Raw genomic sequence first — 12,598 nt, 5'->3', positions numbered from 1 at the left:
AGTGGTATACAGTTTCACTATATAGAATCTCACTTTTTAATTATTTTATTTAACAATCAATTTCTTTTATTCACCCCACCTCCTCCTTTTTTATATACTCAATATCATTTCTTCTTAAAGTCTACTTTTAAGAATTCTCTATTCTTCCTTTTCCTTGTATGTGTGTTTTCTACTTCCTGTAACAGTGTCGGAACCTGAAAAGTGCCATATAGCCAATCCATCAGTATTTCTACTCTTGTTGGTTCCTTTTGTATGAATCTTTCCTTAAGCTGATTTCTCTGTCTCCTTTCCATTCCATTTCTTCTTCTTACACCATACATCATTCTTCCTGTTACAATTTCTCCTTTTTTCCAGTATTGCTTGCTATTTTTGTATATTTTTACATATATCTTATCACCGATTCTAAAGAATTTTGGCATGTCTTTACTTGCACATGTTTTTTTCATCACTGGTAACAGCTTATCAAATACTAACTTCATCTTTCTGGCAAACATTAAGTCTGCTGGTGAACTTCCTTCTGGTGCATTTGGGTTTGGAGTCACCCTGTATACCCTTAAGAATTGTTGGATTATGACCTCATCCATGGCTTCCTTATTAGCTTTCTTTAAAGCTCTCTTAAAAGTGTCCATGAATCGATCTGCCTTTTCATTCTATCTAGGGTAATGCAGTGCTATAGTTTTATGTTCTAACATGAACATCTTGCAGAATCTTTTAAACTCACAGTATACAAACTGTGTTCTGTTATCAGAGACAATTATATCCAGTACACCAAATCTTGCATACAGCTCGTGTAAAAAGTTTACTACCATATATGAGGTTGGTCATGTACACCTCGCAACCTCAGGTCATTTTGTGTACCTGTTCACTACTATTAAATAATAATATCCATTTACTGAGCCTGCAAAATCAATATGCAAAATCAATATGCAATCATGGTATTTTCACTTCCAGCCAAGGTTCATATTTTGTAGTTGGTAGTTTCACTGCCAGCACACATCCTCTGCAGCCTTTTACTGGGTTTTCAACTTCCTTGTCAATACTTGGCTAGTATATGAAACTTCACATCAGCGCTTTCATTCTAGAGATGCCTGGGTGTCCCACATGGGACTCTTAGCATTCTCTTCTGTAATGTCTGTGGTATGACTACCCTCTGACCATACATTAGTACACCATCACATTTAGAATACATGCTCACATCTTGGAAGTTCCTTGCATCAGACCTTTCTTTATTTCCTTTTGTTAATTGCAGTTTTCTTTTGGCTTCATTAATAAATTTTCCATTTCTCACATTACTTTTTATTTCTTCCAAAGTTACTGGTAGTTTACGCACAATGTTCCACATAATGTTTTCTTTTTTTTGTTTCAGTTCATAAACCTCGTTTGACTGCTCCATTTATGTTATTGTACAAAGCATTTATGGGCATATCCCATAAATTAAATTTCTCTATACTTTCAGTGCCGAATAAATTCATGGATTTTTTTTCAACATATAAACATTCACTTTTTTGGTTTGACCTTTGAACATTATATTACAAATGTGTTCACCCACGAAATATAATTTTCTTTCATATTATATACATTATTTTGTTTGAAATACATAATTTTGGTTTACCCACCTGTTCCCATGTTTCCTCATTTATGATTGTGATGTCACTTCCCATGTCTAATTGCATTCTGACACTAGTGGTTTCAATTCTCTCATTCACAAATTTTCTGTTTGTTGTAATCGCAACGTTTCCTGCTTACAAACTGTTTATTTTTTGTTGTTTGTTCCATTTCCTATCATTCTAGTTTTGCAGTGCAATTTTACATGTCCTGTAAACCTGCAGTGAAAACACTTTGCTTCTTTGTATGGGCAATCTTTTTTCAGGTGCATCCCATACATGGGTCTACATCCCAATATTTTTTCTGTTTTTCTTGAAACACTTTGTCTTCCAAGTATTTTGCACTGGTCTTATGTGAAAACACTCTTTCAATTAAATTTCTTCTGTGTCATACCTTAATTTTAATATCATGTCAACTCTTCTGACAGTTTCAACAATATCAAATCCTGGTTCATTTTCAGTTTTGCTAGAATTTTCGCTTGGATTTCTGCATCCCTTTTATCTGTCAATCTTTGTGCAAAAATCGAACACTTGAAAGAATCTGGAGTAAGCATCGCCATGATTGACCACTAGCCACTAAAGCTTTTTTATTCTCTCTCTCTGTTTATTTTCCCATGTTTCTTTCTGTTGAGGAGTGTAGGCTCAAAATGTAAAAGACTATCTCACCTTCCTGAGCATTAAACTAATACACGTTTGTTGTTTACACACCTGTCTTTGTCTTTTGTTGTTTTTTTTTTGGTAAATTCCAACTAAATTTCTTACATTCTTTTTTTATTCTGCCTGTGTTAGTAGTGAAGTCTTCATCTTTGTTCTTTTCTATTTAGTAAGCTCTTTTCACTAAACATTTTGCACAAAATGTCAACTGTGTCAGTGAAATTTATGTCAGATGCTTTTTTTAGCAATATGAAATTACTATACTTCTTATGCTCTGCTGTCACTAGTTTTCTTAAAACTAAATACATTTTAATTTTGTCTGTCCAATGATTTTGATTTTGATTTTGATTTGATTTTTCCAGTTTCAGCTAATGAGCTGTGGCCATGCTGGGGCACCGCCATTTATATTATATGTCAATCCTGACATTCTTTTTCAAAAATTTGTTCAAATATTCGAAAGTAAGCTCAAAGGTTACTCCTTCTTTGGGGTCGTATTTGAATTCACTTATGGAGTTTGCTACAGGGTCAGGCAAAACTGTATTCTCCAGTTTGGTTATCAATTTCATTACTTTTAACATTTGCGGCTGCAATCCTTGTTGTTCTTGTTGTTGCTGCAGTGTTTGCAACTCAACTTCCCCAGCTAACAGGTCTTCCATATTTTATGATTTTCATAAGTTTGCACAAGATTTTTGTTTCTTTTTTGTCGAGTTATTTAATTTTCCACATGAATTACTTTAAACTCTCAATGTGAATGTTTTTTTTCACTTCACTTAAATTATTTTTTTCCTCATCGCCACTATTGTAAAGTGGGTTCCTTCCACTGGTGTGATGTGTGACATCATCATCATCATCATCATATATGAAAATAAATAATAACAGACAATGGATAAATGAACTGACATTTATTCATTGTCTATTTATTATTCATTTGCTTACAATACACCAAAGGGATCACGACATGTCAGACATCCTAGAGTGTACCAAACGATGTATGATCAATCCAATGTGTGCTTTGGACCAGCCGCTAGGCACTAAATACTTGTAGTGTTGGTTTTCTTCTCTGTATGCACAACTTGAATATCTTACAAGATATTTGTTCAACTAAAGGTGGTGATCACAGGTTAACTCAACCCTACCTGGTGCATATCCTTCAAGTGCCTGATTCTCTCAAGAATCCTTATTATCATTGTGCATATATATATATATATATATATACATACCTGTGGAGGACATGCGTAGGCTCGAAAGAAATGAACCTAGCATGATCCACTGGATGTGTAATGTCAGTGTGCACACTGAGTGTAAGCACAATGGGAGAAATGTTGGACATAAGAAGCATTGGATGGGACATGCAGTAGAGATGTTTGTATTGGTATGGTTCTGTAATATGGATGGATGAGGAGAGATGTGTGAAGAAGTGCCACTCCCAAACTGTTGAAGGAAGATATGGGATGAGGTGGTCAAGCATGACCTTCGAACATTGGGCCTCACAGAGGCTATGACGAATGACCAAGACCTCTGGAGATATGCTGTGACTGCAAAGACCCAACAAATGAAGTGAGTTCATGGCTCGCAGGACGGCCTGCTGTGCTAACCTTGGATCGTAGGGCAACCTGCTGTGCTTGAGGAGACCTATTGAGTCAAGTACATCAACATCAAAATAAAAATCAAATGGAAATTGTAGTTGAGTTGTGATACCCATGCCGGTAGCACATAAAAAGCACCATCCGAACGTGATCGATGCCAGCACCGCCTTGACTGGTGTCTGTGCTGGTGACACATAAAAAGCACCAACCGATCATGGCCGTTTACCAGCCTCCTCTTGCCCCTGTACCGGTGGCACGTAAAAACCACCCACTACACTCACGGAGTGGTTGGCATTAGGAAGGGCATCCAGCTTTAGAATACATATAAATATATATATATATATATATATATATATATGGTTAATCCAAACAAGAAAACAGAAAAAAAGAGAAAAAAGAGAAAAAAACACAGCAACGCAGGATGTGGAACAATTAAAGTATTATTGGACGCTCAGGAAAGAAGGGAAGGAGGGTTTAACGTTTCGAGCGGAGCTCTTCGTCAGAAACAAGGAGAAGGAAAGATCCCAAGGAGGGAAGACAGAGGAGAAAATATTTGAGCTGGTGGTGCTCAAGAGATCACATGTTGAAAGATATATATATATATATATGTATGTATATTGTCAATGTTTCATATATCTGAATAAGAAACACACTCTAAAGTATAGACCAGTAAAGTATTAAAGCAATGAAGTTAAAGTCTGATCATAGAGTGACCAATGGTTTCGCATCCATGAAAGCTGCAGCCTCGTGGATGACTCATCAGACTCTAGTCCAAAGACAAATTTAACTCTTCAACTCTTGGAGGGGGAAAATTGTTATGGTCATTGGTCAAATGGTCATCCAAGAATATCGCCAGACCTTTTATTCTCTGATAACCATCTGACCAATGATCATAACTTTCAACTTCCAAGAGGTGATGAGTTAAATTTATCTCTGGACTAGAATCTGATGAGTCATCCATGAAGCTGTGGCCTTCATGGATGTGAATCATTGGTCACTCAATAACCAGACATTATTTATTACTTTATTACTTGCTTTTATTCCTATTAAACTTTAAGTGGTGCAGGGCTGAATATGTCTGCTAATGAACACGTATGGATGCAATTCTCATTCATTATACACACAGACACATAGACACACACATAAACACACATACTTCCATACTTACACATAGATGCATACATCTTTATATATGTGCAAGTGTGTGTGTGTATGTATGACAAGGTACTGAAAAGTTACTGGCTTTAAGGATATCACGAAAGGCCTGGCTGGAGATCCAGCAATCTGAGTTCTTTTACAGGGCTTAGAAAAACTGAAGAACCACTGCAATAAGAGTTAAGTTAAGTTAATTTTTTGGCTTAAAAAGCAAAAAGCAAGGCCATGTAGGGGGACATGGAGTTATGTACAGGGAGGGTGTTCGTGCAAAGAGTTCAGGCCATTTCTGGTCAAGAGAGACTTTGAACCGAGTGGTCGTCGGCATCTTCACTATCTCATCCGGCAGCTTATTCCACAGATCCGCAACCCGAATGGAGAAAGCCTCTCTCCTTCAATTGAGATGAAATCGTCGCAGTGAATCTGAGAGGGGAATATGTTGTATAAAATCGTAATTAACCGATCCTCTTGTATTTTCTTTTACTTAAAACCTGGAACTTTTCAGAGCCACCTCACATGCATGTACACACACACACACACACACACACACACATACATACACACATACACACACGTGCACACACACACATTACACAAACATATTCACATATGCACACATAAAACACGTACACACTCATTTTATTGAATTCAAACTATTTCAAGTAAATTTTAAAAGTAATTGAAATTCTGTGCAATTTGAAATCATAAAATATATTTGCTATTTTAAAATAATCAGATATTTTTTTCTTTCAATTTGTTTCATAGCAAACATATTACAGGTGCAGCAAAGAATCCAGGGAGTTCCTCTCAGACACTGAAATGGTAATTATTACAGTCTAATGACCTGGTTTTCTTGGTTGTTGCAATGAATACCCAAACACACACACACACACACACACACACACACACACACACACACACACACACACCACATGCACACACACGCACTCAGATACACACACACACATACTCTCTCTCTCTCACACACGCACACACACACACACACACAAATACACACAGACAGTTACTTTATGATATTCAAATCATCATTTCATGTAAATGTTTAAAATTTAAGCTATGCATAATTTTAAATCATTGAATATACTCGGAGAAAAAAACTTCCTCCTCTTTATATGTGTGTGTGTATGTATATGCATGTATGTAAATAATAATAAGTGACCAATGGTTCACATTCATGAAGGCCAGAGCTTCATGGATGACTCATCAAACTCTAGTCCAGAGATAAATTTTAAATCATTGAATATACTCGGAGAAAAAACTTCCTCCTCTTTATATATGTGTGTGTGTGTGTGTGTGTGTGCATGCATGTAAATAATAATAATAGTATTTTATAAACTTAAAGCTTATAAGCAATCACCACGGAATGACTAAAGAAAATAGTATAATAATGGGGTATATAAGCCCTTGATGGATAAAAAGTAGGTTTTCCCATGTGCATGGTACACAAACCTGCACCTCTTTGTTTTTGTGACAAGAATGCTACCATTACACTAGCACACCAACCTGCTTCCCTCCGTCAGATTTAAGAACTATAATTAGTTCATAGTGTTGTTTTTGTAAACAAACTTTCATGTGCTTTTACTTTGAAGGTTTTTGCTAAGCAGCGTTGATTTTTACAATTCTGTAAATAATGAAAATAGTAATAAATAATGAAAATAGGCACAGGAGTGGCTGTGTGGTAAGTAGCTTGCTTACGAACCACATGGTTCCGGGTTCAGTCCCACTGCGTGGCACCATGGGCAAGTGTCTTCTACTATAGCCTCGGGCCGACCAAAGCCTTGTGAGTGGATTTGGTAGACGGAAACTGAAAAGAAGCCCGTCCTATATATGTATATATATATATATATATATATATGTGTGTGTGTGTGTTTGTCTGTCTGTGTTTGTCCCCCCAACATCGCTTGATAACTGATGCTGGTGTGTTTACGACTCCATAACTTAGCGGTTCGGCAAAAAGAGACCAATAGAATAAGTACAAGGGTGACAAAGAATAAGACCTGGGGTCGATTTGCTCGACTAAAAGTCGATGCTACAGCATGGCCGCAGTCAAATGACTGAAACAAGTAAAAGAGTAAAAAGAGAGAGAGTATTTTATATGCTTAAAAGCATATAAGTGATCACCGCACAATGACTAAAGAAAATAGTCTAATAATGGGGCATATAAGCCCTCGACGGAAAAAAGTAGGTAAAAATCGATGCTGCTTAAAAATATAAATGTAAGATCCAGGGATCAAGGCATTGGAAGAAAGTTAGCTTCAAGCAATTCGTAGTAAATATAAAGAAACAACATTTAGGAACAATATTGGTTTATTGAGATGGAAAGTTTCAGATTATTTTTCATTATTGTAGAACAATGAGCAGTAAAAGTTATTCTATATTCCACAGTTGGCAACCAGGGTTGCCAAGTGTGCAAAAAAGAATATAAGAGTTATGGAATGAAGTCGAAAAAATCCGGGCTGCATATGCTTCATGGCGAGTGGAACCTCGGAAGTGGTAAAATCCAAGTGGGGTATATACTGCCGGCTTCTCTTCAGGCCAAGGATATCTTGATTAGATTAAAGGTTACATTGTCGCAATGAGGTATGTGTTGATGCAAAGAAGATTCAGTCAGAATGTGTGAAGGGCACAGTATGAGAGGGGTATATAAATGTAGGGAGAAATAAGTATTAGAAGAAGGGAAGAAAGAAGAAAGAATATAAGGGAGTGAGAGGAAAGAGAATTGGGCTAGGTCAGTTGACTAGTAGTAGATAATATAGTAGTTTTGGCTGAATCATAGAATTTAGTAATGGAATTGGTACTTGAAGGAAAGACAAATTGGAAGGGAGAGCATGAGAAAATAATTTGGCAGGAGAAAGAAAGTGTGTGTGAATAAAGCAAGGTACGGTGAGGAATTCAAGCCTGGCTAGCTGTAATCAAAGGCAGAAACTAGCAGGCGAGTGGTAGAAAAAATTTTTTTAGCGTCTGATGTGATGGAGGTATATGTAGGCATATGTATCTGTAAGCTTATGGATGGAGGGTGTAGGAGGGGGAGCTGAAATAAAAAGAAAGAAAAATATTTTGGAAAATAAGTAAAGATATAGAGAGAAATTTGGAAATGATGATCAAAGAATTAAAAGGGGAAAAATATATTGTTGGTTTAATACAAGGTGGTAGTGAGGGTGGATGAGTGGGAAAAAAATATATATATGAGAGTTAAGGGGAGACAAGAGCAGGGTGGGGTTGTAATTATTTGTATTTTGAGAATAGATTTAGTGCCTGATGCTTGTAGGTAAATATTATACTTCTGTGTTCATTGAGACAGTCTGTGGATTGCCAAATAGCCATGACATCGGCTATGCAGAGGTCACATTTGTTGCTATATCTACTGTAAGGTTTGGTGTGGTTGACTATGGATCATTTGAGAGTGTAAGGGGTTGAATCAAGCATTAGTTGAGATGACAATGTACTGTTAGATTTTATTTGGGATTTGAAGCTAGAGTAGTGATTGCTCACCCTAACTTTGAAGGTGGTGCTACATGAGCTGATGTAAATGTAATTACAGTTGTTAGTTGTACTGTGCACTTATAAACTGTATTTTTAGTGAGACAGTGGTTATCTAAAGGGCAGGAGGTTGGGCGTCTGAAGCTACATAGATTTGTAGGGGGTGTTCCAGATGAGCTCATGAGGGTATTGTAATTTAGTGAGGAATCGGTGTTCAATTTGTTATTATAGTTGGTGCTAAGATTATCATTTGATAAGGAGCTGAGAGTAGTATTATTGGATTGTATGGTATGATAATTATTGTGTCTGGTGGTATCCTCTGGGATGTTCTCTATTATGACACCAATATACACCACCAGAACCCTATCTCAACCTAGGTAACCCTCTAATCAGATTAAACAAACTAGAACCCAAAACATATATATATACATTAATAAAAACCTACAACTCTTTCTCTTTCTCTCATTCATTGCAAACACCTTCTTTCCTTTTTCCAGCCTACTTGTATTCCTTTCTTTATTACTTCCATCCTTCAGTCTAATTTACATTAGCTTTTATTGTCATAGAAATATTGTTATTGCAATTAAAATTTTAACGTATTTTGCTATGATCAGTAAAGGTAAGACTTACTATGTTGTTTCAAGCTTTAATTTTTTTTTGTTTCTGTTTATTTTATAGAAAGGCCGAAGTCACTCGCCATCCAAAGAGTTCCTCTCAGACACAGAAATGGTAATTTTTATTGTGGATGTATTCTTTTTGGTTTCAATAGATTGCAAAAGGAACAGTCACACACATGCATGCATCCATCCATCCATCCATACATTCATTCATTCATTCATTCATTCATTCATATTAATAGCATACAACCCAAAGATCAACACAAAGAAGTACATGTGAAGTAGACTTTCAAAGTAATCAGAAGTTAACTGTTAAACAATGTTAAGTGAGGATAATCTTATCAGTTACAACATCATTCCCATGACCCCTTGTTTTGCCTACTCTAAAACACACCAACAACACACCACACTTTGATTCAAGAAGGATTGAGATAGGGAGGGAAATTTTATTTTATTTAGATTTGACAGATTGGGTGTGCTATGTATTTGTACACTTAAATATTTTTTTCTAACAGTTCTGTACATTTCATTTTGGTACAATCTATGATTTTAATTCTGTGCTGTAGAGTCCTTGTAAGGTATTTGCTAATAATGTGACATGTCCTGATGTTGTTATAGTTGCATTCTAGTAACTGTTGCGATCTCTATATATTTGGTTATAGAGTGATATTTCAACTGTTGTGTTTTGCAAGGAAGTGTATTTTACTTTTACCTTATTCTTATAGAATAATGTTTCTCAGCTGTACAGACTTTTAAACTCAAAATTCTGTCCATATATAAACATATGAACAAATACTCATTAAAAGACATTTTTTAATTACTAATAGGATACTCATTACATCCATACTAAACATGGAATAGTGATAGAATGAGTCATCTGCTTCAAATGAATAAATAATCCCTACTACTTGTATTCTGCATTCTTTCTTCTGTCTATGCAATGTAAACATCATCTTTTCAGCATTCTGATAAAACCACTAAATTCTTAAGACTATGATAATTATTATTTTGTATTTTATAAACCTGTGGTACATTACAGTTTATGTTGATAACATATAGGTTTGGAACTCCATCAATCATTTCAGCCCAACAAAGGAATCTTCCATTACCCTCCTCATCTAGTTCTCTGTGAAGATCCATGTCAAACTTATGGAAACACACAGCAATGTAATCCTCTTCACAAAAATAACTTCTCTGACCCAGTCAACTACTGACCCAACACTCTCACTACAAATATCACAATTGTGATTGGAAGCAGTTATAGATAATAATCACTTCCTTTATCATGTTAAGTCTCTTTCCCTTCTCTGTGATGTAATATTCTCTTTGGAGTAATATTAAACTCACAAATCCTAATGCATCGTCATTACAAGGTATATGTAAAAGGAAAATATGTACATATACAAACATACTACTTATCATCATCATCATCATCATCATCGTTTAGCATCCGCTTTCCATGCTAGCATGGGTTGGACGGTTCAACTGGGGTCTGGGAAGCCAGAAGGCTGCACCAGGCCCAGTTTGATCTGGCAATGTTTCTACGGCTGGATGCCCTTCCTAACGCCAACCACTCCATGAGTGTAGTGGGTGCTTTTTACGTGCCACTGGCATGGGGGCCAGGCGAGGCTGGCAACGGCCACGAACGGATGGTGCTTTTTACGTGCCACACAAATTTAATAAATAAAATCAAGACTTACTAAGACCAAAAGATTGTGACCAAATAATTTAGAGAATCCTTATAACAGTTGTCTGTGAAAAGCAGAATCCATTTTAAAAACATGACTTGGTTAAATTGTATTACATATGCTAAATTCCATTTTTTTTTCTTTTTTTTTTTCAGGACAAACATTTTAAATCACCAGTAACTAAGGTATTTATCTTTTTTTATTTTATTATATTATTCAAAGAAATAAGTATTGTTTGTTAGCTATTTTCCTCCAACGTTTAAATCTGCCAAATAATCTCTGAAGTCAATGTCCAAGTTTTACATCTTATGGTTTTCTAACCAAACTAAAACTATAATAGTCACAGAAATCCCGCTTTCTTACTTTATCTTTATGTTAAACATACCATTGTTATGTTATTAGTAGAGTGGATATTGTATTTTTATAGCAAGAAAATTTGTGAATATATACTCTTTTACTCTTTTACTTGTTTCAGTCATTTGACTGCGGCCATGCTGGAGCAACGCCTTTAGTCGAGCAAATTGACCCCAGGACTTATTCTTTGTAAGCCTAGTACTTATTCTTTCGGTCTCTTTTGCCGAACCGCTAAGTTACGGTGACATGAACACACCAGCATCGGTTGTCAAGTGATGTTGGAAGGACAAACACAGACACACAAACACACACACACACACACACACACACATATATATATATATATATATATATATATATATTCATATACATGACAGGCTTCTTTCAGTTTCCGTCTACCAAATCCATTCACAAGGCTTTGGTCGGCCCGAGGCTATAGTAGAAGACACTTGCCCAAAGTGCCACGCAGTGGGACTGAACCCGGAACCATGTGGTTGGTAAGCAAGCTACTTACCACACAGCCAGTCCTGCGCCTATATACATACATTTTATAAATATATACATACACTTTATAAATATATACATACATTTTAGTATCTCAGTTACAGTCACCTCTCAGTCTTGAGGACTTCCACAAAAGTAATGTTGTTACCTTCAACATCAATCAATAAAGCTTTTGGCTTCTCTTTGAAAGGTGCATATGGGTTTCATGCCTCTAGCATCACTTGGCTTATCAAAATAGTCAATCAAATGATGGCAGATAAAGTATTTTGATGAGTGAGTTGAACTACTGGTGGTTGAAAGACGTGTGTGTGTGTGTGTGTGTATGGATGTATTTATTGTCATGTGTATGTTCATGAAAGTGTGTGTATACATGTACATAAGACTTAAAGTTATATATTATAATTTATGTTTATAATTTTGATCATATTGTCTAAATCTATCCTCTACATCTGAGTAAATTTGAATCCATTCTTTGCAGACCTATGTAATTTCATCACCTTTACTTCTGTGTAAAGGTATGGATCCTCAAAAAGGAGCTCAAGGAAAACAGGTATGGGCACTGTTGCAATCCAATCATTTCTTATGAGTCAATTATCACATCTAAGTTGGGAATTATCCAGGATATTGCTGAGACAGAAGAGTATTTGAAGTGGTGGGATCAGTTCTTGGCTGAACTTGATTTCAATCAATAAAGATTATGTCTCACTTTTTTGCCGAACATAGGCACTCATTCTTTTGTTTGACTTTGGTAATGCTGATGAGTTTAGTTTTTAATTTTACTCATTAGTTTATTGAATAAGGTGCAGAGGTAACACATTGGACAGGGGTCAAAGAGGAGAGATAATCAATGATATTTCTGAAATTGTAAAACAAGGTGAGAGTAAAAATTAGCAGCAGAGAAGATAATTAGATGAATAATAAAGATGCAAGAAAATGGA

The 12,598-nt window shown here is 35.9% G+C and overlaps 1 protein-coding gene across 1 annotated transcript in view; it reads left to right on the top strand.

The window, feature by feature from the left end:
- Nucleotides 1-12,598, top strand: part of LOC118762221 — a 162,601-nt gene that overhangs the window by 131,103 nt on the left and 18,900 nt on the right. The window contains exons 37-40 of the mRNA XM_036500766.1: nucleotides 5,762-5,818; nucleotides 9,176-9,226; nucleotides 10,958-10,987; nucleotides 12,139-12,210. Coding sequence (XP_036356659.1) covers nucleotides 5,762-5,818; nucleotides 9,176-9,226; nucleotides 10,958-10,987; nucleotides 12,139-12,210 — 210 coding nt within the window. The remainder of the gene's footprint in view (nucleotides 1-5,761; nucleotides 5,819-9,175; nucleotides 9,227-10,957; nucleotides 10,988-12,138; nucleotides 12,211-12,598) is intronic.

This window comes from Octopus sinensis, linkage group LG2 (genome assembly GCF_006345805.1).
Source record: "Octopus sinensis linkage group LG2, ASM634580v1, whole genome shotgun sequence".
NCBI lineage: Eukaryota > Metazoa > Mollusca > Cephalopoda > Octopoda > Octopodidae > Octopus > Octopus sinensis.
Note: the sequence above shows the minus strand (reverse complement) of the source record. Positions and strands in the feature narration are given on the sequence as shown.